Raw genomic sequence first — 25,690 nt, 5'->3', positions numbered from 1 at the left:
ACATGGGAATCGAACCCACAAGTATTCGGTTAGGAACAACATCCTACACCATTCGGCAATACAGCCTCTCTAACCAAAGACAACGATCAAAGATCATTTTCAAAACAACATACAAACAAGAAATCTTTGGCTATGATCGTTTGGTCGGATCCGGATGATATGTCTACAGTTAGCAAGAAGACATTTATTATAAAACAAATCTGAAGAGAAGGAAAACACAACTGAAGAGGCAAAACACATGAAGCACGGAAGTATCTCCCAAGCCAAGCAAGCATGCCGTTATGGTGCGAGGTCATACAACTGTGGTACAAATCTAGTACGGGAGTACATGAACTACAGGTCAAATATGGCATGGGGGAATCCATATACATCACGCCCCTTCGAGATAATGCTGAGAAAACAAATCCAGTATTATCTATCAAATCAAATCAAAACAAGAAAAGAACAAGTATGGCAAACAACGGCCCATAGCACACGGCGGAACAGACATAGCATGCCACACAAGGATACAGAAAGATACGATATAAGAACAATCCTCAAGAACATGTACACGATGTGTCCAGAACAAATCAAGATGCATAAGACTGTCCACGGGTGGAGGAAATGTTCAAACGAGAGGGTGGTTGGTGTGCTCGTGTGCTGCGACGCAGAGGAGGAGGCGTAGCAGGAGCAACGACAACAGACGGCTGTGGTGAAACGCATGGTGCTGGTGACGGCACGGGTGGAGAGAACGGACGAAGAAAACGGCGATTTCTCCAATAAACTCGACCACTAGCCAACTTGACGAAATAGTCACGGTGCTGCCCAATGGCCACAATCACGCCACGGGTTGTCCAACGCTTCGTCTTCGGATCCTGGACGTCCACAGGAGTGCCGATACGGAGAACGGGGAGAGAGCGGTGGGTGGGAGTACTGGCGGAAACAGGTGTCGAGGGTGGTGACTGTTCTTCACGCTCACTAGCGACGGTCGACCACGAGGAATCAAACTGCGTCCACTCAGCAATGACGAAAGACCGAAGTGGATGCCCGAGAAGATGCTCAGCTGGGCTCTTGCCAGACGGACCGGGCGTATTCCGCCACTCCAGTAGACCACGACGAAATGCATCTGTGTCGAGATTGCCATTTGACGAGGTCTTGAGCAGCAAGCGCTTCATAGCTTTCACTGCAGCTTCCGCATGTCCATTACTCTGGGGGTAATGCGGGGAAGAGGATACGCGTTGCACTTGCCAACGGCTACAGAAGTCAGCAAACTTCTTCGATGCAAACTGGGGGCCACCGTCGGTGCACAGTACAGCAGGCACACCCAGATCGGCAAACCAACGACGACAAGCGAGAATGACATCGTGTGATGACGTGGTCCTGCCGGTTCGAACAACGCACGGCCAACCAGTCAGACGGTCGACATAAACAAGAAACTCGTAGCCTTGGCAAGAGAACAAATCAGCGGACACAAACTCGAACGGCAGAGTAGGATGACGGTCATTCATCGGTGGTTCGGCTGACTGCGACGACTGGAATTCTCGACACGCGGAACAGGCACGGACAAGGGTGTCTATGTCGGCGGTGAGACCAGGCCAGTACACGAGCTGTCGGGCGCGAGCCTTCGTGCGGACGAGACCTTGATGCGATGCATGAAGATTAGCAAGAACGCGTTGACGCATAGCCAAGGGAACAAGAATGCGTTGGCCTTTCATGACGATGCCCTGGTCCACTGACAGGTGCTCACGTCCATTCCAGAAGAGTTGGAGTGGAGCATCCAAATCACGCTGACGAGCGGGAAAACCATGCAGAACGCACTGGACAAGAGACTGATATACAGGATCAGCTGAGGCGGCTGCTTGAAGTTCAACAAACTTCAGGTTGGGGTGAGGACCATCATCACGGAGCATGCAGACGCGGATGCTGCGGCAATGAAGCGCAGGGGCTTCGCCGAGTTCATCATCTGAAGACGGGATGCCGACGGGATTGCGAGACAGCGCATCAGCAAACGCGTGATCAGAGCCTTTTCGCCAGGAAGCGTGCACTTGAAACGACTGCAGCTTCAGGCGAAGACGGAGAAGGCGAGGATTCTCGATCTGATCTAGAGAATACGCGTTGATAATCGGGATCAACGGACGGTGATCAGTGATCAGATCAAATAGGGTGCCGGATAAGTACAACTTGCACTTGTGCACAGCCCAAACGACGGCGAGCATCTCGAGCTCAACAACAGCATAGCGAGATTCGGCGTCAGAGAGGTAGCGGGAGCCACACTGGATGATTCGCCACTTATCATCCTGCTTCTGCCACAGAACGAAGCCGAGACCACGTAGTGCAGAGGCATCAGTCTCCAGACGGAGGTCGTGTCCATGCTGGTAGAAGGCCAGGATAGGAGGAGACAGCAGAGTAGACTTGGTCTTCTCGAACGCAACAGTGTGGTTGGCATCCCAGACAAATTCACGGGTCGTCTTCAACAGACCACGAAGCGGAGTGGTGCAGGCGGCAAGGTGTGGTGAGAACTCGCTACACTGGTTCACCAGGCCAAGAAACGAACGCAAATCAGTGCGGGTCGCAGGAATGTCAAAATCGCGAATAGCCGCTGCCTTGTCATCGTCAACAACCCAGCCGTCTGGACTGACAATGTAGCCGCAGAAATGGATGTGACGTGACGCAAAGGTGAATTTAGACGGGCTCAGAGTAATGCCATGCTGTCGAGCACACAGCAGGATGTCACGGACATGGGTGACATGGGAGGCAAAGTCGTCATCATAGGCCAGGCAATCATCTACAACCTTGGCGAAATTCGGGATTGCATCGAACGCAGCATCAGTGCGGCAGTTGAAAACATCCCCGGCGGAAATCAGGCCTTGAGGGTTGCGTAGGAAACGATACCTGCCGTATGGGGTGATGAATGTGGTCATTGGACATGCCTGCTCACTCAGTGGGATTTGCCAGTATCCGTGCCTTGCATCAAGCTTGGTGAGGAACTGTGCCGATCCAATCCCAGAAACCACATCGCGAGCGGTGCGAACAGGGTGGGCTGGTCTCAGGACTTGGTCATTCAATCGTTTGAAATCGACGGTGAGGCGTTTCTCAGTGGTACCTTTCTTGTCGACGAGCACAATCGGGTGACACCATTCACTAGGCTCACTGACAGGCTCGATTATGCCATCGACAACCATTGTGTCCAGTTGTGACTTGACCTGGTCACGAAACGCGTACGGAATCGGGCGTGCGGTATGGACACATGACGGCTTAGCATCTGGCTGAAGTTGGATGTCCATCGGAGGACCTGCCATCGCCTTCAAGCCAGTGTCGGAAAACACGTCCGAGAACTCCTGCAGTAGCTCATCGCGAACACGAGCGATATCAGCAGAGCTAGGATTGACAACAGGCTTTGATACACCACGGATCTTAGGTGGCGCGGCAGCATTAGCAGCAGGGTACTGTGCAGGCCAATCTGACGGGAGGAGCTGGAGTGCACTCAAGGACGAACGTGATAGAAGAGCATCGTCCAGACCCTTGTACACGTGGATTACGGTGCTGTGTTGTACTTCGCCAACCTGAAGTGAAGCACGAATACTGCCGACGTTCTGCAACTGCTCTCCAGATGCCGCTAGGACGCACTCTGGGTCATGGTCGAGGTTCTCGGGGAACCCGCCAAGCAGTTCGAGATGATGCTCGCCAATGGCATCGACGTCACTGCCAGTATCAGGGACCCAGGGTAGCGTGACTGCCTCATCCTCAGTGGCTAAACGGGTGGACACACGCACAGTAGGCTGCGCAGCAAGACGAGTACGCTGCAACTTCAGTTGGCCCACGTGCTTCACGTTCCGGTCCGATTGTGACGACGACCTACACATAGCGAGAAAGTGACCAGTCTTGCCACAGCCATTACATTTCTTGCCGCTGGCAGGGCAACTAGACTTTGTGTGCGGGCTCCGGCCGCAATTGGGGCACTTCTTGTGTGTGTCGCTTCCTGACGAGGGAGCGGATGCAGATGGCAATACAGGTGCAGACATCTTGCTGCCAGGCTGTCCCTGTCGGGATTGTTGCTTACTGCGTTGGTACGCGGACCGCCGCACAGCATTGAGCTGGCTGGTGGACGGGATACTGCTGCTCGTCGTGGTAGCCGCTTCCTCCGCCCGGCAAATTGTGACTGCATCGTTCAGGGTCAAGTCCTTGGCAGACAATAGCTTGTGCCGGGTAGCGTCGTCACCAATTCCAATGACAATCCTGTCACGCAGGGTGTCAGCACGCACACGTGTCAGGCTTGTGCGACAGGTACTACATGTGTGTGCTGAACATTGTGAGCACAAAACAACGTCCGGAAAATCACAGCTAGTGTGTAATTCTTTCAACGAAGTGTAAAAACAATCGAAAGACTCGCCTTTCGACTGACACCTGTCATAAAATGCGATACGATCCAGGAGTGGGTTGCGCTGCCGTCGCAAATATTCCTTGACTGCAGAAATCACATCGTCCGCATCGGGATTCGGTGGAGTCACGATTATACCCTCGCGGAGAAATCTGCGTAGCTCCTCATCAAGAGCTTGCCGCAGCGAGGATACTCTGGTCTCACGGCTCTGGGCTGACAGGTGCTGGCACTCATAATAGTCTCGCCACATTTCCTGCCATGCCGTGAAGTCGGCTAATGTCGAGGACGACAGTAAAATCGGTCGCTCCGCAGAGACAGGCTTTGGAGCTGGTGATGTGGTGCTGGGTTGCACGGGTTGTTGTGTTGGTTGTGTCAGTCGTTGTATAGTTTGTTGGAACAGGTCAGCCATTTTACGTTCCCTCTCCTCTGAGGACTTCATTTGTGCCGCCAACATCGCGGTCAGGGCAACAATGTCAGGAGCAGGGTCTGAGTCGGACATCGTGGTCGCAACCTACGCAAATGCTGATCACGAACAAACTACAAAACAAAATCGGCCAGTGCGCAACACAACGAGGTGCAAACACAAAGCACGAGAAACTAAACACACAGGTGAGTTCTACAAGGAACGAACAGTTCACTGCGCCATGATATGTCTACAGTTAGCAAGAAGACATTTATTATAAAACAAATCTGAAGAGAAGGAAAACACAACTGAAGAGGCAAAACACATGAAGCACGGAAGTATCTCCCAAGCCAAGCAAGCATGCCGTTATGGTGCGAGGTCATACAACTGTGGTACAAATCTAGTACGGGAGTACATGAACTACAGGTCAAATATGGCATGGGGGAATCCATATACATCACCGGATCCAGATCCAAATCTCAGATCCGCCGGATCCTTCAGAATCAACCGATCACTTTTTCTCGGACCTAGGTTGTTGCTATGTTGACGAAGTAAAAAATGGCACTGACAGGTCACCCAAAAGGGCGAAAGTCGTACTGATGGCGCACGTCGTACGAAAAGTCAACAAAAGTCGACTAGTCGCACGACAGTGAGTACAAAAATGATTTTTACCCGCCATATACGCACAAAGGTCACATTTGGATCCGATGGATCCAGTCAACCCTGCTCCCGGGGCAGGGTTGCTCGGATCCAAATCCGAAGGATCTGGATCCGGATTCGACCAATCGATCACTGCAGATCCAGTGGATCTGGATCTGGATCCGACCAAACGGTCACGGCCTTTGTCTAGTCTACTGACTGGAAACAGAAAGCTGGGAATGCCAAAATCACCACGCACCTGCATATGCCATGAAGGCAGCGGAGAGCAAGACATCACCGATAATGGTGGACATCTGCGTCTTGAATTGAGTGCTGCCCTCCTCCCAGCGATTACGCTCAGAGCCGAGGCTGTACAGCAGAGCATTGCTGCGTGTCACCTAGGACAGCAACGCGGTGAGAGAATAAAAATATATTGCAGTGAAGCAAACCAAGCTCACAAAATACTGTTCACTAAACAAATCAAAATGTTCATCTTTTGCCTGACTTGACCAATATCATGAAAATAGTTCAAAACGCACATGTATCAACTGTGATATCCACTTGCTGCAAGCCAGCAGCAACACTCGCGTTCCAGAGAGACACTTTACCGCATTCACAAGATTATACTACACGGCATGCAGTGCCAACTCACAACATGCGGCCCAGTCCCATATGCACTGTGCACTCACCTTGCTTTCGACGGCAGTGAGGCTGGCCTTGATGACCTGTGCCTCGCTGATCAGGACAGCATACTCCTCCTTGTACTGACCAATGCTCTTCTCCAAGTCTGAGACCATCTTGGCCATTTCATCAGCCTAGGCACACAGGAAAACAGTGGGACGCATTCAAAACGAACTGCGTTAGAACAAGGTTTGCATTGAATGAATTGGTTATCAATAGTGGTAATCCATCGAAAAGCACTGCAGCTCACATATGTTCATGTATAGCACCAAGAGTACATAACCCCCCAGAGTGTGCAACTCCGATCCAGCTCTGCATAGGGTCTTGGTCGAGCGGAATCGGATCTTCTGATGTCATGCGTACACTCCACACCAGCGCAAGGCCGGTCTCGAGGCAGGGCACCATTGTTTTTGATCCGAGAGTACCCGCGACTCCCTGGGTTCCCCTCAGATGTGTACGGTATTATGACGCAAAGATCCGATTACGCTCGACCAAGACCCTATGCAGAGCTGGATCAGGCGTTACACACTCTGGGGGGGGGGGGGTTATGTACTCTTGATAGCACTGCACGGCTACTTCAGACAACTGTCAAGCAATGAGAGAGAACTGAGAAACAAACAGTGCATGTATATATATATAGTTACCCCTACTTACCTTCAGTTTGGTTTCAGCCGCTCGGCGTTCCAGGGCGCTGAGTTCCTGCCTCAGTGGGTCCACCTTCTTCAACATGTCAGCATATCCCACCTGCACGCAAGAAGAAGAAAGAAAGAACCCAGAAAACATATTCAATAAGTGAAACATGTCCGGTTGTGACAAAGAAGTCAAGAAGTAGCTGAGTTTCCCCGGAGCCGTGTCTGCAGATGAAGTCACGGCCATAACAATAAATACGTTGTCTTGTAGCACATTGCACAACCTTCACTTTTTTCACCGGACCTAAAGATAAAGTGAATAGTAGGCAAGAATGTATTATACAATGATCATTGACTGCATTGAATGTAATATTGTTATCCCATACCTGTGCAATCGCCCACTTGGCCAGTGGACCACAAGCTCGGCTAGAACGGTTGATTTGCTCAAATTTGAAGTCCTCTAGACTGAAGTACTTGTCTTTCATCGACTTGCGCATTCCGTCACTGCACGCACGCACACACACACACGTACACACACACGCACGTACACACACACACAGTGAACAGAACAGCCATTAGATGACTACGAGAGGAGGTATATAGCATACCAGCAGAGCATAGTACGCAGCAACACGTCAGTGCATGCACAGCCAACTACAGAACCAAACCCTGGACACATACAAATGGTGGCAAATAGCAAACAGCAAGGCCAGAGGGTGTAAACACTAAACACTGGAACCCTGCACTCACGAGATGTCCTCAGTGGAGAAGTTGATGATGCTGTTGATGAAATTGTCGCGCATAATAATACCACGGATAGCCTTCCAGTCAGACGTAGGCTCTCCCAGCATTCCACACACAGCTTCCAATGTCAACTTGACAAGGCGCGGTGGGTTGGTCATGGTACGCATTTCTACCAGGTGGTTTCTCTTGATGTCGCGCACAGCTGAACAATAGAAAGTGCATGTTACAGAGAGCGCATATCAACATGACGAAGCACTATTACTGTGCAGATAACATGAGTGAAAAGAGCACAACATACAACTGTCAGAGAAAGTCTGCCAGTCAGCTGACAATGGTTATCTTCCAGAGCTGCTCACCATTTTGCGCATCCAGCACAGCGGGCTCGACCTTGGCAAGATCCTCGGACACTTCCTTGTGCTTAACGGTGATGTGCTCTTCAGCAACCTGTACAGTGTGCATGTGTGTGTGTACGTGTCCATGGAAGTCGAACAACAGCGAAGAAGGGTATACGCTTTGAATCCTCCATAACAACACAGCTCACTAACTCACGGCAGTTCAACATAAGGTGGAATGGCAGCATGCACACAGAGAGCAGCAGACAACAATGCTTGCGGTTGGAATGAAAAACTACAAAACACAAAATGCAATGCGCGGGTTCCATCTCTGCATGGTACTGCCATCACGCATCAGTCAATAGCTTGTTTTACCACCTACCCTCAGCTGCTCCTGGATTTCTTGTGATGCAGTCTTCTTCTTCTCAGCCTCCTGCTGATCTTTGACCTAGTAAAACAGTCAGACACAAACAAATACTATGCTTACATTCACATTCTACATTCATTGCATTATCAGACTCCTGCTGATCTTTGACCTAGTAAAACAGTCAGACACAAACAAATACTATGCTTACATTCACATTCTACATTCATTGCATTATCAGACTCCCCAAAAATTACCATAAAGCAGATACCTGATATTGTAGAAAGAAAGTTACTGTCAGTACTGGGATTTCAAAGTACTAGTGTACCAGACTGTCAGGTCGTTGCCATATAAACAAAAGAAGCAAGTCACAAAAAACGTTGAAGGAAAAAAACTACTCACCATCTGCTTGAGTTTCTGGTTGGCCAGAAGATTCTTCTCTTCCAGCTCCTGTTTCTTGACAGCCAGGCTGGATTTGAGTTCTGACACCTGTTGCTCTGTCTCGCGGATCTTATTCAGACCAACATTGAGATGCAGCTGCTGGTCTTCCAGATCACTACGCTTCTCTCCAAACAGCTTGACCTAAGTAAAGAGAACAGCGAGTGTCACAAGGAAGTAAAGTCAAAACACACCTCAATTGACTTACGGAACAGTAGAAGACAACCAGGTGACAAGGCAAATGTGGAACACAAATATTTCCCTGGTGGACAATTTATCACACACTTATAATATATAATTGACTAAGTTCTTGACTTCAACATCATGAAGGTCCATGTTTCAAAGACACCACTGTAAGATAAATAGCTGCTCAGGTAGTGAGCACCATCGTGACAACTTACATAGTGTTGGATAAAGTCCAAGTAATGTCTTGGTGTGACAGCCATGGTGTGGGCACCACGCTTGCTGAGGCGAGTGTTGGCTTGGTGCAGGGTCTGGTGGATGTAGACGAAAGCATTGCTGACTGCATCGCGATGAGTTGGTGGCATAGGCAGCTCATCCACAACGGCAGGGAAGAAGTCTGGACACCTCCACTGTTCGTTGACACACACACAGACACGCACACAGACACGCACACACATACACACCCACCCACACCCACACACGCACCCACATACACGCACCCACATACACGCACCCACACACATATGCATGTGTACAAAGCAAATAAACCAAGTTAGTTGTCAATTTACAACAGGCACACTTCCATGAAAGGCACCACAGCAGTCTGAAAAGCAAAACTCTGTATTATAGACAGAAAGAACACACACACAGCACGACCAGACAGGCAAAAGAACCTACACATGGTCAATGCTCCAACACTCACCTCGGATGACTCAAGGTCGACCTTCTGTGTGAACTCACGACCGACTTGGAAGAGAGCATGGGTAGACCAGTCTCCAAACCAATTCAGCACACATCTGCATGCAACAACAGAGCACACAGAACACATAGATTGCCATCGTGAGAATAAAGAATTCAATTCAAACAACAACAACAACAACAACAACAACAACAACAACAAGAGCAACAAGAGCAACAGCAGCGGCGGTGGCGGCGGCGGCAGCAGCAGCAACAACAAACACACACACACACAAAGGCGCACCTGTTGAAGAGAGCAGGTGATGTGGCGGCACGGTCCTTGAGACCTTCAGCAGACGGGTTCATGGTGAAGACAACATGCAAGTTGAGCATGATCTGGTTGGTGAACCACTTGTAGAGCTCCTCCGCACTGTCAAGCATCAGACCATCACGCTGAGAGCCTTCCTTACACTGAGTCATCAGCGTGGTGTACTCATCACCTTCAAATAGACCTGGTACCTATCAAGGATCAGAAGAAATATTGCAACACAATACAATACAACACAGATGACACACAGAACTACAGCACTTTGTAGATAAAATCCCGTCAAGTGTAAAAACAAAAAAAACAGAAGACAAGCAAAATCACACATCCTGATTTCAAGCCCGACATAATGCAAGCACTAATTCTTTCAGCACCAAAACTTCGCCAAGTTCACAAATTACCTCTCCGTTGGCGAGCAGAGTGTTCATTCGCTCCAAGAAACTCGAGTCCAACACATTGCTTTCATCCATAATGAAACAGATTTTCTCGCCCTAAGACATTGCAACACACAGAGAAAGAAGATCAATAGTGAAAAAAGAGAGGAGAGAAACAGTAGATGCCAAACACTAGTACAAGTACAGCCAATAACATCATTCCATTTCATGTGGACAGCACCAGTAACGCTACAGTTAAAGTACAGTTACAATTCCTCTGCTTACTCTGCATCCAGCTCTGCGCAGTACGTTACGCAGATCCTCATCGAAATCTTCAGCAGTGTACTTGTTGTGAACCTGGCAACACAGCAGAAGGCACACATAGCACAAATGATATGGCGCCAGCAACAGCTGTGTCTGTACATGTACGAGTATGACCCCAATTCTTTCTCGGCAGAGGCTAGATTGTACTGAAAATACCAGGAGCACCTTCTAAATCCCCACAAATTCCAGGCGGTGTGGACGGAATCAAATCAAAGAAAAGACGGCCGTGCCGAGAAATTTAGTTCGCTCAACACCAAAGGCCATCCAGCAAGCACTGTAACGTCGTGACATCAAAGAAATAACCAATCGAGCAATACTTATATGCACACAGCACTTGTTTCGCCCGTCTCTTCAGTGCTAAATTGAGCAATGCGTACATATCCGACAATGGCAATCATACAGTTTGTTTCTTCAAGACACCGCATGCTTGTACTACTCATAATAACACTGGGATGATGTATATGTTACTGGGGTTTAATCAGCTTATACAATCTACACGCTGGTGCATGCTAGTTATACGTACCTTAACTTGGAAGACCTGCAGACCGTTCATCCAGGCGACAAAGCGAGACAGGGTGGTCTTTCCTGCACCACTCACGCCGATGAGCAACAGATGGCCCTAGGGCACGAACGCGAGCACAAACACATAGACAGTTGCTGGAACAAAGCCTTACAGTCAACAGAATCAACACCCATGCCATGGTGGAACCATACACACCTCCTTTTTGATCACATACTAAACTAAACACAAACATGTACATCAACTGCAATCCTGTGCTCGTAGAACAAACCAGCAGTGACCCACCAGAACAGCAGAAAGCCCTGTACAAAGCAACATACCTGTGGCTGTCTGAAGATTCGGTCAATACGCAGCACATGGTCCAAGACTTCGTTGAACAAGACCAGAGGTACATCAAGCTCTTCCTCGTAGAATACCTGCACAGAACAAAAGGAAAGCCTCTAGATGTCAGTGCTGCAATGCAATGAATGGCTATGCCAAACGATTTGCCAGGATGCTATCATGACACAGTGCTTTAAATGATCACCACAGCCATTACAGTCATAACTACATGTACGTGTAACACAGTACGACACACGGAGGCATTAGTATCATTCCATGCCGTGATTCTACCACTAACCTTGAGGCGAGCCTTGGTGAAGTCACGCAGCTCCTCACGCTCGACCGGCTTGTAGTCCTTACTGAGCCAGTTGCTGAAGAGGATAGGCCTCTTGAGCGATGCATCGCGGTCAATACCTGGGAAGTACTGCAGGGCCACGGCGTTGATGTGTTCATCAGTCCACTTGCGCTCTTCATCGTACACCAACCTGGACAGGAATGTTGTACCAACAACCACGATTGCAAATGTCAGTTGTAAGTTAGAGAAGATACACTCACACTAGAAACAGGTCAGTTTTCCGTGAAGTACCAGCCACGCTAACATCGGCAGAAAGCATAAAACACCAGAATATTGGGAAGAGGTTTGAACAGACTTTCTTCTATACTCTACAACAATTTAACTCTTATTAAAAAGTAACCAGCAATTCTGTCCTGATCTATTACACACAACCACACATACTGACCTGTCTTGGAAGAGTCGAAGAGCCTCGTGGGCCCATATCCTGACAAGACCATCGAGCCCAAGAGTGTCCAGTGGGCGCAGCGCCTCTGCAATACCGCGGACCCATCGGGTCATCTCACGAGGGCTGTAGACATAGTGAGGCTGCATGTCCACGGTGAAGCGCTCCTGTGGCATGGGAAATACAACAATGGGCAAACAACAATGCTTCATTGCTTGGAGAGCAGCTTACAAACCAGTCAACTTCAACAGGCACAAGCCCTTTTATCTGCATACTTTCAGACCAAACACTCTACAAGGAAAACGACAATGACAGTCGGAAGGAAAGGAGACGACAAAAGTAGGTGTTCAATGAGTCGTACCTGTGATCGTATGTAGAACTCCACCATGGCATCGGTGAGAGGCTGGGCAAACTGGCGCAGGGTCGGCACAAGACGCAGCATAGCACGGTTGAATGTGCCGTAGATCTGAGTCAGTGACAGGCGGCCAGGGTAGTCGACGTACACCACGGGTACGTGACGTAAGAACCTGACCAAGAAAAACAACAACACAGCAGCAACAACAACACACACACACACACACACACACACACACACACACACACACACACAGGCCGTGCACGCACACACACATACACACACACACACACAGGCCCGTGCACGCACACACATACACACACACACACAAACACGCACACACACCACACACGGGCCCGTGCACAGAGGCATTGGTGAGCTAGAATGCTTCACTTGAACAAAGCATGCATCAGCAGTGGTCATGAGATTCTGCAGAATGAGCTCGACAGCAAACACAGAGGTCAAGGGAAGCACCATTATTATCATCTCACCTCTGACTGAGCGGTTTACGACCGGGGTCAGTGGGAGGGTTGCAGGCACCAACAAACTGAATGCGGTCCAAGCGGACAAACGTCTGATCGGAGGAGCGCCAGAAGCCGTTGTGCTCAACCATTTGTCGGATGAACGAGATAACACGCTGGGTGCCTACACAGAGAAGATGATCAGAATTATGAGTATTAAAGGAGCAACAAACGTCTCAACAAATACAAGTAAGGGATCGTCCACAATTATCGAACTTTTTCACAAAACGAAATAATTTCGTTATGGGGTGGGGGTTGACTAATTTCGTTTCAGAAAACATTGACGCATGTACATGTACATGGCCGTTGGAGCAATGACACACTTGCAACTTTTGTTGTACATGTATGTCAACATTTTTTACGTTCTGAGGGGGAGGGAGGGAGGGGTTGGGTCTAAACTAAAATAATTCGTTTGGTGAAAAATGTTCGATATTTACGGACGGCCCCTAATGACGTATGATGTATTTTAGCAACTGCAGCCATAACGTTAGTCTTATTAATTATCATCATCATCATCATCATCGGCGGCGGCACCATGCAGGCATTACGGCTTCAAGTCCTTACCATACTTGTCCATGTCAGGCAAGTTGATTTCGTCGCAGAAGAGGATGAGCCACTTGCCGAGCTGGATGGGCGATAGCACAACACCATTGGGTGTTCGCCGGTACTCGCAGTAATGGTCAAACGTTTTCAGCAGCAGCTCGGGTGTTGTAGCGCTGCTGAAGTTCAAGCTGACCACCTCCATGTCGGGCAGAGCACGCAGAGCGCTGAGCAGTGTCATGGTCTTGCCGGAGCCCGGCGGTCCGCACAGCACCAGAGGCTTGTGACCGGAGAGCCAGGTGTTGAGCAGGTTCTCGTGACGGATGGTGTCCACAGTGGGCACAACCACGTCCGGTGCGCCAACCTTGTGCGTCTCCACCTCGATCTGAGGCACACGGTTAACCCACGGCATCCATTCTCCCTGGACTGTGACCTGCCAAGGAAACAACAAACACACAAACAAGCCATGTCAGACCGGAAAAAAGAGCAGGCAACCTACCACTCGAAATGGTCAAAACATGGGTTGCTGTATACAACTATTTAATTAAACAACCATACACCTACACAGTAAAGGGAACAAAGTATAGGCCAATGAATGCCACCAATGGACATACACAGGACACCACACATCACAAGTCTCTCATGCAACATGAAACTCAACCACAAGGACAGAAAGCAGACTTCAAAACGATCCTTTGAATACAATCCCAAACTCAGATCATTTATTATAATTCTCACCTCATAGTCGACCATGCCCAGATTTCCGGACACGGAAGGCAGTTGGATGGTGGTAGCGCCGCGCAGGAATTCACCCAGTTCATTGCGAGTCTTCAGCTTGGAGTCTCCGCACAAGGACCAGATCAGACAGTAGAGGAGTCGCTTAGGCAGGTAGCTCTCAATCTGGTCGAGCTATGAGCAAAACACAGGATGAACGATACACAAGGCAATTGTTGTACCAGAGAATGAAACGACCAATGCAATGCACACTAGTATTAGAGAGCAAACTGCATACGATAGCAAAACTATGTGTCATGTAGACTAGTTAGTAGTTACCGTCCTTGGCAATGCCAATATAATTAAACTTCCCATCACACAGCAGCAGTGCTGTGCACTCATGCTGCTGCTCATCGTTCAAACCCCAAACTCAACTTACTGTCAACGGGAAGTCCGGATGAGTCTGATTGTAAGACAGGACGTCGCGGATAGCCTGGTGCACCATGGAGAAGAGAGAGCTCAGCGCGCGCAGACGTGTGTAGTCCATGATGTGCTCCTGAGCCTCGGCGTACTTGAGTGCTCGCATGACGATGCTGTCCGAAGCAAAGTGCGGTGCCAGTACGGTAGCACAGTCGCGCTGCACCTTCAGAGTTTCGCTGACGTCATCGCCAAGTGCAGCAGTAGCACGGGCAGCCGCTGCTGAACCACGCGAGTCCTCGTCATCGTCCAGCGCGTGGAAGCGCACTTGCTCCAGGAACTGCCAGCAGATCATTTCCGTGCTGAGGATGTCCTCACTGAACCATACCATACCGCAGCGGGATACGGTGGCCAGTGTGGCAAACTTCAGGTCCTGTACTTCAAACATGATTCTCACCTGAGCAAAAAACAGCCATCAGAAAAGCAATTCATCACTCATGCCACCCTGATCATAGCAATAGGTTTGAGATGCAGACACAGGAGACTGATGGCAAGAGTATGCTTGGTAAAGAAAGGCAAACAGCTAGATCATGCACACTAGTCTCAACAAGTACAATGCACATCGCTGGCAAGTAAAGATAACAGTCCCGGGACTTCACAACCCGAGCACTATGAACGGTGGACTGTGCAGTGTACCACGGCTCTGCCCTATTCATGGGGTTGGAATTCATTTGCCAGCAGCACTGTACTACTACTACTGACTGAGCTGTTGTTCAGGCCTGACTTACATTGGGTGGAATGCTGATACGCTCGCCATTGGGCAATGTAAGCAGCTTGTTGTCGTCAAGCACACTGTTCAGATTCTCAACCCACTCCGGATCAACATCGCCGTCAAAGATAATCCACTGCCTCTTGCTCATTTCACCACGCACATTGTCCGTAATCCTGGCAGAGAGCAAACGCAACCGTGAGCAGTTAGATATAATATATATAGCGGCGCAATGCAGTTTTGCTATACTGGCAGTACAGAGCCAACAGGCAACAGTCTGATCCACACGAAATCACATAGATGTTGGCATGTCTACTATTGTAACCGTACATTCCACGCACAATCCATATATGGGTAATCACTAGTGGCGTCACTTGCCCACATCTCCAAACATACACCTACTTTCTCAGGATGTGCGTGAAGAGACCGTCCGTCCACTCGCGAGTGTTGGGATCAAGGCTACCGTAGAGGTCTTCCTTGCTGATGGCCTGATGAGATCACACAGACGCATGCATTACACAAGCAACACAACAGAGAGCATCTCGTGTTAACAGATAGCACAGAAAGAAAATGCTCCAGGCGAGGACAACAAATGAATCTCATCACTGGTGAGTAGTCAATAATAATATTATAATAATACTGTCAAGTAGAAAAAAGAGAGTTCAGCGAATAGCAGATCACCGCAGATCATTCCATTCACCAGCAGCTTACCTTTGGATCGATGACGTACGAGACACCTTCAACACCTTCAAGCCTCTCCAGCGCCCTCAGCAGCACCGTCCAGGCGGCGGATTTTCCACTGCCACTGGGCCCGACCATCATCAGACCGTGGCTGAGCTGAGAGATCTGGTACAACTGCAGTACCTACAATACACAAAGACAGCATTATAATAGACAAAACAGGAAAAGTCAGAGCTGAGCACATGACTGTTGGTTACAACTTACAAGTTGAGGTTGGACAAGAACACACAAGACAAACAGTGTACAGGTGTTAATTCCATTGATTGACATACCTTGTCAACCCAGGCACTGCCCATCTCATCAGAATCACCATACATCAGGTGATAGTCCTTGCAGACGTTCTTCAGCTCGCGACGCAAGCCTGCCATCTCAGCGTTGGTGTACTTGATGCCGGGGAACACGTCAGACAGCAGACTGTAGAGCAGTGGAATGTCCTCAGCCACTAGCTTGGGCACCATGGTCTCACACACACTTTGAATCAGGATCTAGAACAAGAATTAGAAAGGATGCGCACCATGAGGACAACAACACCAACAGCCTTTGTCGATCCTACCACCCAGAAGCACAAGGAGGGATAAAGTTGCTGCAAAACACATTTCCAATGTGCACATCTCTCAGACATGTTACTAGCTGATAAAACTAACAAACGAAACAGAAGTACAGCCGAGAATATCGCTACAATGGTAGAGGGTGGACTCAACAGATCCACATTGCAGTGCATGTACTCTAAGAACACACCAGTCAATCCTCCTACCTCTTGCTCGTTCAGGCTGCGAGCAATGGTGGCCTCGTCGACCTTTTCACCACGTGCCTGTGTTTCCTCTCGCACGTGCTGAATACGGTCGCGCTTCACGTTACCGGCACTGACCAGTACGGACTTCAGAGCACGCAAACCAAAGTCATAATGTGACTGGCTGGACAACTGCTCGTCACAAAGTCTGTCGCAAACAAACGAGGACGGCAATTACAAAGCAATTAGGCAGCCTTCAAAGAAAAACAGCGAAAAGTCTCCACAACAGAAGGATCATAGCTACATCAAACATGAAATCCAATTATAATTCGTACATTCACTCCAAAACAAAAACCTCCGCAGGAAATTTCCGCTACATGAAAAAGGCAGAGTAGAAACATCGAGCGAAGAACAAGGAGGACACCGAGCAAAAAACAGAGAGAACGAGCGAAGAACAAAAGGAAGAGAACATGCCGACGTTGCTCACCTGAAGAATGGCACGATCTTGGAGGCGAGTTTCTCAGCAGTACGGAATCCCTGAGAGAACAACATGACCTGGGCAATGAGCTGCCGGTCTGGCTTGGTCATGGCCAAGCTACGGAACAGTTTCTTCAGATTGTCGGGCAAGTTGCTGCGGCCGGCATAGCCAGGGTTCATTGTGATGAAGATGGCCATGTCCGTGCTGACCTTCACTTGCTTACCAACCAGCTCAATGCAGATCGGAGAGTCGGCAGCACAAGCTGAAAGCGACACGGTGAAACAAAACATGCACAAACACACACACACACCAAAAATCATAGCAGTAACTGCTTATCGGAGCTGGTGAAGAGAGAACATACTACTTACACTGCAGAAGAAAGAAGAAAGAGCACATTCAGAGATGTGTCCTTTGAAACAATGCAACACAACTACATCTATCTGGTTCATATTTCACAGCAGTACACCACATACCATAGTTGGCATTGCGAGCTTTCTCCTTCAATGCCTCTTGGATGGTCTGGATTTGCTGGGACACAGCTGAGAGCATGCGCTCCTCAAGACGATTGAACTCGTCAAAGCATCCCCAGGCACCAACTTGGCAGAGACCAACAAAGATACGTCCCATAGCCTGAAAGCATCAATGAAAACAGACAAAAAGTCAACACAACGTTATGCCAGCCAGGTACCTACTTCTCCACCGTTGGTACACAGGCCGAACTGCAACAACCCATACAAAGAAGACTGCTCACTAGAATAGTGTATCATCAAGGATGGTGAATCTCTACTTAACGTACACGCAACATACCAAGAACCTGCCGCATGCACATGTAATACAACGCACGCATCACCCATACTTCTATGTAGAGCATACCTGGAAGTCAAACGTCTCGTCACAGTTGAAAACCAAGACAAAGCGACCCAGCTGGTTACCGAGAGCCTTGACGGACTCGGTCTTTCCGGTACCGGCAGGTCCGAATGGTGAACCACCAAGACGCTCTTCCAGCGCCTGGGTCATAGTCAAATAGCAGCGGTCAGTTAGAGGTGTCTGCACCAGCTTGTCAGTCACTCCAAGGTATTCAAAGCCATAGTTGAACTTGGCGTTGGCCATGTGGATGCTGAGCTGCTCCAGAACGTTGGTCTTAGCAGGGTCAAAGTAGAAGCGCATCTGCTGCAACCACTCAAAGTTGCGCGGTGAGTCCACGCCATTGTTGATGAGAAGACGGGTGACATCACGCTGATGCACAAGCTCAGTGATCTGAAGGAAAACAATGCAACAAACATAAGGTCAATGCCACATAGCACATAGCCTACAGCAGGAAAGGAGATCATTTCCAGTACACAACCCAGGAGCGACTACATGTACGTGAACATAAATGTACACAAAACAGGCACAAAGGAGGTTTCTAGAGGTTATCGCATAAATACCTGATCCCAGCCTAAAGCTTGTTACAATGGAGATTGTATGAAGTAAGGGAGATTGACAAAACTTAGTGATCTCAGGACATAACACAGACCAGCGAAGGTGCACTCACCAAGTGCTCCAGTTTCTTTCTGCGCAGCGGTGGCTGCTCGTGCAGCACAGAGTCAGCCAGCACCGACAGTGTGCCAGTGGTGATGGCCAGGTTGGCCTTCAGGCCTTCACCGGGGCTGCTGCCTTTCAGCGATGCCTCCACACCACTGGCCCAGGCAATCTGGGCTGCCAGCACCACAAGCTGAGCCTGTGAACATAAGCAGCAGGAGAAGGGCATAACCAAGATTGAAAGTCTACTAAACAACAGCCAACGCTACTCAATGGCAACAAAATTCAAAAAAGCATACGTCCATGCACCAGTAGTGAATAAGGCAAGTACACAACACCTGTGCTACTAGCTATTTATAATCACATCACACAATCAACTGTACCTCATAGCAATCGGCCCACTTCATGAACTCTGCCGCATCCAGCTGCTCCGATGTAAACTTGGCAATGCCTTCCACGGCATGGGCAAGGTGGGTGGCGAGCGTCACGCGCATCTCACGCTCAACAAGCGTCAGCCATTCGTTGATCTTGGGGTGTTGCTCAATAGACACGGGCGTCTCAAAGACAACCTAGCCAACGACATACGAGTAAGTACCACACACACAATCAGCAGAGCGACGTTAGAAAGAAACAATTCAAAAGTGGATGACTGAACTCTAGAACACAGCGTAAAATCCATGATTGACCCCAGCGCAAATCATAGGTGGTGAGAATGTGCTGGCGAGCAGTTGAACTGACCTCTTCACCCTCGCGTGACATCAGTCCCGTCACAATGGTCTCCTCAGCATTGAGAATGATGGCATTGACTCCAGCAAACATCTTGCGGAAATGTTTCTGAAGTCTGGCAAAGTTGCGACTGTTACCGATGATCTCCAGCAAGTCTTCATCACCGACAAAGTAGAAGCTGCACATGCAACAGGTCCAACAGCAAATCTTAGAAGCTAATACGGTGAGAACATAATATTATGATTGAGTCAAAGAAACGGAATACTAGTACTAGTACCCCTTCCTGTCCACCACCACCATGCAAAGAAGAAAAGTACTATGTTCACTGCTTGGATGAAGCCAGCTACAGACAATAGGTAAAGACATTACAACATAAGTACCGGTACCCAGCATTGTGGTGTCTTTCTAATGGGAAAGAGGTCCATGGAGCTATGAAGCCGAGACCTCTGGTCGGCTGAGCTTAATGGGCCCCACCACCACACTCCATTAATTACCCCAGTGTCTGGAGATAATGTGGATTTTGTAGAGAAAAAAGAAGAAGAAAAGAGCATAGCAAAGCGAGCCTTAACTATTTCTTTACCGAGGGAAAGAGGCACGCTCTCGCTCCAAGTACTCTCCAAGAGCCTTCTGGATCTTGTGTAGTAGCTCCTGTAGGCGCTCCAGTGAGCGTTGGCTACCAGGGATGTTGAGCACGTCCAGGACCAGCGGCGACTTTGCCACTTTCTTCATCAAGGCCAAGAACTCCGTGCTTAGACTGCAATGTCACAAAGAAAAGCAGCAAACAAAGAGACTACAAATTAGTAGGCTGACAAAGCATCACGCAATAGCCATGAGATTCAAAGACCAGAATCCAGCAGAAAATGAACAATTATCATGGCCCTATGTTATCCTACAGTAACCAGACACAAGGGAGAAGCCTTTTTTCAATCAATATTCTCTGACATGATCTACATGACAAGTCTCACCGATACAGGTTATTGTGTGAAGATCATGCACATATCAGCAAACGGCTTCATACCTGCCAAATCTTGATGTTTCAACTGGCAGCAAATGCTTGATATCAGCAGATCCGGAGAAAATACCATCTAGGTACACCCAACGACGTTGCACATCTTGCCACACCTCAAACAAGTTGTTGATGCGGTTTAGCTTGTCTTCCCAGGCCAGGGCATCCTCTTCAAACACCTGGTGAAGCAGACAAAGCAAAGTTGTGGATCAGCGCACAGCTCAGTACAATTATTACACCACAAAGCAGAACATGTTTCAGGATGCGCAGAGTCCACCCGCAGCCAGTTCATTATGTCAATCACCAACACTCGGTGTTACCAAGAATCACTTCAGCACCTTGAGCGGAAGGATGCAAAATGTGCATATGCAATGAAAACTAGCAGAGGAACACAAAGTGATCCAACAGCTACCAACAACTCTCCTACAACTGTAGGCCGACCTACCTTGAAGTAGGGTGACAACTTCATAGCCGACACACTGTTGATGTGCTCACGGACTTTGTTGAAGAGATCCTCTAGGCCGCGGATGACCTTGCACTTGTTCTGGTAGTTGATGAGATCAAGCTCGTAGAGCTGCCAGGCTTCTCGTACCTTACCAGATGAACACACAGTATGCATACACGACCATTAGTGGACATTGAATGGGCAATGAAAACGAGCACAACAGCAGGTGCTATCAACCACTGGGGATGCACGTACACAAGATGTTCAGTAAAAGATAACTAACAGGCATGCATTATTCCTTTCAAAAGAGCACCATGTCTGTGAAGTGTGGCGCCAGTCAACTAACACAGGGCCACCACCTACCTGCTTCAAGAACTCTTCCAGAGCCATTTCTCCTTGAGCGATCAGGACGATCTCCTTGACGACCGTCTCATTCCTGGCTAGATTGACGTCCCAGAGCTGTCCCAGTGTCAGATCGGACAGCACCCAGCTGACGCGCAGACGACGCATTAGCTGCTTCCAGTGGCGCTCCTTCAGTGCCTCAGACTTCAGGTCGACAATCATCATGTTGACCTGTATACGGGAAACAGTAATAAAAAGTATCAGCAAACATCCTCCAAAACTGTGCCAAGAGGTTACAACGACAAGCACTGAGCAAGTCACAAAGCATAACAAAACACAGAATAGAGTGCAGGACATACAATAGAATCACTTTGATAGTTCATGAACAACACCAGCAACTGCTAAACGGCAATAGCATTCGGGCGTTCATCCTGTACCTTCAGGTGTGACTTCAAAACACCCTGCACATGCTCGTACGATGCGTACTGGCGCAGGCGTGCTGGCAGGGCCTTGAGCTGGCTCACAAGCTCTTCCAAAGCACGGCGAATCTGCACAGACACAGGCAAATATATACCAGTCAGGTTAGAACAGGTTCGTTGAAGATCAAGCACTAAAATGATCGGTCCGCAGTCCGCACACTACAACACCAGTCAGTACCAATGAGAAAAGCACAAACAATATGACAAAACCCTAGCAAAATGTGTACTTGTGGTACGATGGTCATCAGGACTGCAGCCCATTAGTGGCATTACCTTGCGCGGCTGAATAGACAGCCACTGCTGCTCCTTCAGAGTCTCCAGCTGCTCCCAGATCTTGGCAAGCTCGGCCCAGACACCCTTCAGGTCTTGCAGCTCCTCGATAGCAATGTGCACACGCTCCTCGCTACCGGCAAGCAGACCTGAGACAATTGAACAATGGCAGCCATTGGTCATTAGAAGCAGGGAGAACACACACAAACATGGTCTACACAATGTATGCAATTCTACATGCCCAAGCTTGGAATAAACAGAGGAGTCAGAACAAATTCGAGGCTGTACATTAAAAACAGCTTTGTCTCTCCCTCTCTCTAACCTGGCTCGGAAAGTTCCAAAGCTTCTTTAGCCTTAGCCAAGTTGTCTCTCTCCTCCTTCAGACGGTTGAAGCGGCCTTCAAAGATGGAAAGAGTGCTCTGTGCCTGGTCGGGACGGATGTTGCCCTATGACACACAGCAGCAAGTAAAGATGCAATTAGTGTCGACTTGCCACAACCAATACAAGTAAATGGTTTTGACAAAGAGCTGAGTCTGCAGCACTCCAACACCCCCCCCCCCCCCCCCCCCACACACACACACAGCCGTAGCTAAACAAAGTCCCATTGCAGTCACATACAAACGAAACCAAGCTGAACAAGCACATGCATGCGAACACAGCTATTCTTGGTTCCATCTAACACACCACTAATGATAACCGACCTGGATGGGCTTGCCACGCTCCCAGTCAGCCAAAAGGTTGGTGGTACGCTCCTCAACTTGCTTGTCCTCAGACACGATCTTCATTTGCAGTTGAGCAAGCTGTATGTGATGCCAACAGCAACAAAAGACAACAAAAGAAAAAATAACACCAAAAGGACCTGAGGCATAAGAGGCAAACAGGCAACTTCCATACATGGAAACAATGAAGAGCCAACCCCCCCCCCCCCCCCCCCCCACAGACACGCACACTCAATGAAGACAATGGGTGTTCTCACTTCACTTTTTTCTTCATTTTGTGTTTCCTGCAAGGAGAAACTACAAATGCCAATTCAGCACAGCCCACCTGTCTCTGGATCTGGCCATCCTTCCTCGCCAAGATGTCATTGAAAGAGCTCCACTCTCCGTCCAGGTGATCGCAGTACAGCCAGGAGCTGGGGAACTGGAAACGTTGCCGTTCCAAGATCTTCTGACCACCGCGGTAAAGCTAACAAGAAATAAAACAAACCACCACACACGTAAATAAGCTGAGAAAAAGCTGTTACACATACTGGAAACGCAAGACCCACAGGATACACACCAATGACTGCTTCAGCGATAGGAAAGGAAGATTTCCATGTGGGGTGCTGGAAAAGACCGTTGAATGTAGCAATGCTCATCACAAAGAGAAGATTGCTAGTAATTGGCTACACTTACCTCGACGTTCTTCTCCCAGGTCTTTGTCTTGCGCTTCAGTGACTGCACAAAAGTAATGAAAGTGACCGAGTCACCAGTTGAGGCGCCTTCCACTGAGTGCTGCTCCAAGTCCGTGCGAGCCTGCGTAGTGGGGAAACAAACAAGAGACGTGGTTAGTAGGGCTACACGGATGTAATCTGAAAAGAAGAACAAGTCTTGCACCAGTGAAGATACACAGTACATTGTATATGGGAAAGTTCAACTGACAATGAAAAATCTGAGAACAGAAATACAATCATTGGGTGAGGTCTCTCTGGACGTCCACAAAACGTACAGATCTGACTGTGGCAAAACAGTGAAAACACAGTACTAAAGAAAGAACAGCATTGGTAGAAACATGTGTGTACCTTCGAGATCTGACCATGAAGTTCCTGGATGTCACCACCCAGCTTCTGTCCAAACTTGCTGAGGATGTCCTTGTGCCATGAGTCATACTTCAGGTTGACCTTTGATTGAACCTACAGCGAAAAGAGGCAAAGAAAGAAAAATGAGAACATTGCTCAATGGCTGCTTCACACCAGCTCAAATCCAAACAGGTCTCTTTTTGCAGGTGCAACTAACTGCTAATCGGTATGACTTGCACAATGGAACCCAGCAACACCATGATGCACAGCTATCTCCAGTTACGGATAGGCCGACTACATCTTTGGCTTAATCCATGGACTACTGATGTTCAGAATGGCATTGGACATAATTCATATACCGTAGTGTCGCGTATAAAAGCAGGTGCTTACGGCCGTATAAGCCGGGGTTCAAACCATGCTTCTATTCAAGTTACGCTTCTATTCAAAACATGCTTCTACGTCAAAATCTTCAGTCTACACTGTACAGTGCACATGGTCATGCATGTAGTGTGCACATACATGTACTTGCACGTATGCTTCTATTCAAATCGTGCTTCTATGTCACGGTGCTCTTCAAAAATCGGCTTCTATACGGGTCATGCTTTTATACGCGACACTACAGTACCTACTCACCAGGCGATAGTCGATGACGACGGGACCAAAGTGCTTGTTGGTTTCCGACGTGTCGAAAGTCGAGCGTGCCCGGCTGCAGTAACAGACACACACAACCCAGAAATAGAAGGAAGGATACAACATTTAAAACTCCTTTCCCTAAACTCGACAAAAATGAGCGATCTCCTTCAGTACACGTTACATTGCATTAGGCCCTCATCAGACTACGTACATAGAAAATCCAGTACAAAATCACATAAAACCTAAAAGGCAACATTTTTCCATGCCTGCATTCAGACTACACATTTTACATGCAATATACAGGCAACCTTTGACCCTACGAAATTGCGCAATGGGCCTGGGATGTGTGAAAGCAGCGGACAGTCGTACCCGGGTACAAAGTTCGTACAACTGCCTGGTGAAAGTACGATAAATGCAGGAAAGTTGCCTTGTACAAGGGTTCGCACCCTGCCTGAAAGGATTGGGCAGCTTTTTAGGCTTCCCGCCAGATTCTTGTTGTTGTCTTGGAAACTTCTATGTAAATGTGACTTATAGGCTGTTTTGTACCTAGTCTGAAGAGGGCCTTACTATGTGGTCCTCGCCAAGCTCATAGTATCTGAAGAAGACTTACCGGATGTCAACCAACAGTTGCTGCCACATAGCCAAGTCCTCGCCAAGAATACCATAGACGTGATTGGGTTCCATGTCCCATAGAGACTGGTACTGCAGCCAAACCTGAGACACACAGACACAGCACGTGCACACACACACACACAGACATGATATACAGGGTGAACTGGTGCTGTGTAAGAAGAGGCAAGCAGTCAGCCTATAGGTGGTGCAGCTACTGGTCATGTATTGACTGTATCTGGAGTACGGGAAGGGAATAAAAAAGGTATCATGGGCAGACCAGAACACAACATCCTCCAAAACATTAACTGCAAACCAATAGATCAGCTCAGAGAGTTTCGTGCACGTCTGGCAAACCACCAGAAATGAAATGATATAGTGCCAACATTTGAGAGACACTAGACTACAGGTGGTGTACAGTACCATTGGAATCAGTACCCCAGTTCAGCAGCACATACCTTCACATACGCTTCCACTTCACGGCACCTGGCTTCGATGGCCTCGTAAGCACCATGCAGCGGAGCTGTTCCTGCGGGCAGCCTGGCGAGCAAATTGCGATAGGTAGTGC

The 25,690-nt window shown here is 48.6% G+C and overlaps 1 protein-coding gene across 1 annotated transcript in view; it reads right to left on the bottom strand.

Annotated features, from left to right (window-relative positions):
- The window catches only part of LOC135805186 (cytoplasmic dynein 1 heavy chain 1-like), a 54,226-nt gene that overhangs the window by 15,747 nt on the left and 12,789 nt on the right, over positions 1–25,690 (bottom strand). Inside the window, exons 16-62 of the mRNA XM_065319191.1 lie at positions 25,581–25,690; positions 25,124–25,227; positions 24,514–24,586; positions 23,884–23,994; positions 23,498–23,617; positions 23,148–23,288; positions 22,805–22,903; positions 22,426–22,549; positions 22,107–22,252; positions 21,792–21,902; positions 21,376–21,585; positions 21,013–21,159; positions 20,580–20,746; positions 20,142–20,315; positions 19,574–19,739; positions 19,219–19,404; positions 18,849–19,034; positions 18,188–18,571; positions 17,788–17,944; positions 17,324–17,576; positions 16,861–17,044; positions 16,379–16,591; positions 16,077–16,229; positions 15,768–15,853; positions 15,385–15,541; positions 14,619–15,053; positions 14,204–14,374; positions 13,490–13,898; positions 12,896–13,049; positions 12,411–12,576; positions 12,053–12,216; positions 11,611–11,797; positions 11,312–11,407; positions 10,995–11,090; positions 10,433–10,504; positions 10,175–10,264; positions 9,753–9,967; positions 9,474–9,567; positions 8,989–9,180; positions 8,552–8,731; positions 8,168–8,233; positions 7,810–7,897; positions 7,460–7,655; positions 7,096–7,213; positions 6,735–6,824; positions 6,089–6,214; positions 5,659–5,797 (exon numbers count right to left, since the gene is read on the bottom strand). The exon at positions 25,581–25,690 is cut by the window's right edge and continues 175 nt beyond it. Of these exons, the coding sequence (XP_065175263.1) occupies positions 5,659–5,797; positions 6,089–6,214; positions 6,735–6,824; positions 7,096–7,213; positions 7,460–7,655; positions 7,810–7,897; positions 8,168–8,233; positions 8,552–8,731; positions 8,989–9,180; positions 9,474–9,567; positions 9,753–9,967; positions 10,175–10,264; positions 10,433–10,504; positions 10,995–11,090; positions 11,312–11,407; positions 11,611–11,797; positions 12,053–12,216; positions 12,411–12,576; positions 12,896–13,049; positions 13,490–13,898; positions 14,204–14,374; positions 14,619–15,053; positions 15,385–15,541; positions 15,768–15,853; positions 16,077–16,229; positions 16,379–16,591; positions 16,861–17,044; positions 17,324–17,576; positions 17,788–17,944; positions 18,188–18,571; positions 18,849–19,034; positions 19,219–19,404; positions 19,574–19,739; positions 20,142–20,315; positions 20,580–20,746; positions 21,013–21,159; positions 21,376–21,585; positions 21,792–21,902; positions 22,107–22,252; positions 22,426–22,549; positions 22,805–22,903; positions 23,148–23,288; positions 23,498–23,617; positions 23,884–23,994; positions 24,514–24,586; positions 25,124–25,227; positions 25,581–25,690 (7,506 nt within the window). The remainder of the gene's footprint in view (positions 1–5,658; positions 5,798–6,088; positions 6,215–6,734; positions 6,825–7,095; positions 7,214–7,459; positions 7,656–7,809; positions 7,898–8,167; positions 8,234–8,551; positions 8,732–8,988; positions 9,181–9,473; positions 9,568–9,752; positions 9,968–10,174; positions 10,265–10,432; positions 10,505–10,994; positions 11,091–11,311; positions 11,408–11,610; positions 11,798–12,052; positions 12,217–12,410; positions 12,577–12,895; positions 13,050–13,489; positions 13,899–14,203; positions 14,375–14,618; positions 15,054–15,384; positions 15,542–15,767; positions 15,854–16,076; positions 16,230–16,378; positions 16,592–16,860; positions 17,045–17,323; positions 17,577–17,787; positions 17,945–18,187; positions 18,572–18,848; positions 19,035–19,218; positions 19,405–19,573; positions 19,740–20,141; positions 20,316–20,579; positions 20,747–21,012; positions 21,160–21,375; positions 21,586–21,791; positions 21,903–22,106; positions 22,253–22,425; positions 22,550–22,804; positions 22,904–23,147; positions 23,289–23,497; positions 23,618–23,883; positions 23,995–24,513; positions 24,587–25,123; positions 25,228–25,580) is intronic.

This window comes from Sycon ciliatum, chromosome 1, assembly GCF_964019385.1.
Source record: "Sycon ciliatum chromosome 1, ocSycCili1.1, whole genome shotgun sequence".
NCBI lineage: Eukaryota > Metazoa > Porifera > Calcarea > Leucosolenida > Sycettidae > Sycon > Sycon ciliatum.
This window is presented reverse-complemented; position numbering and strand designations above follow the sequence as displayed.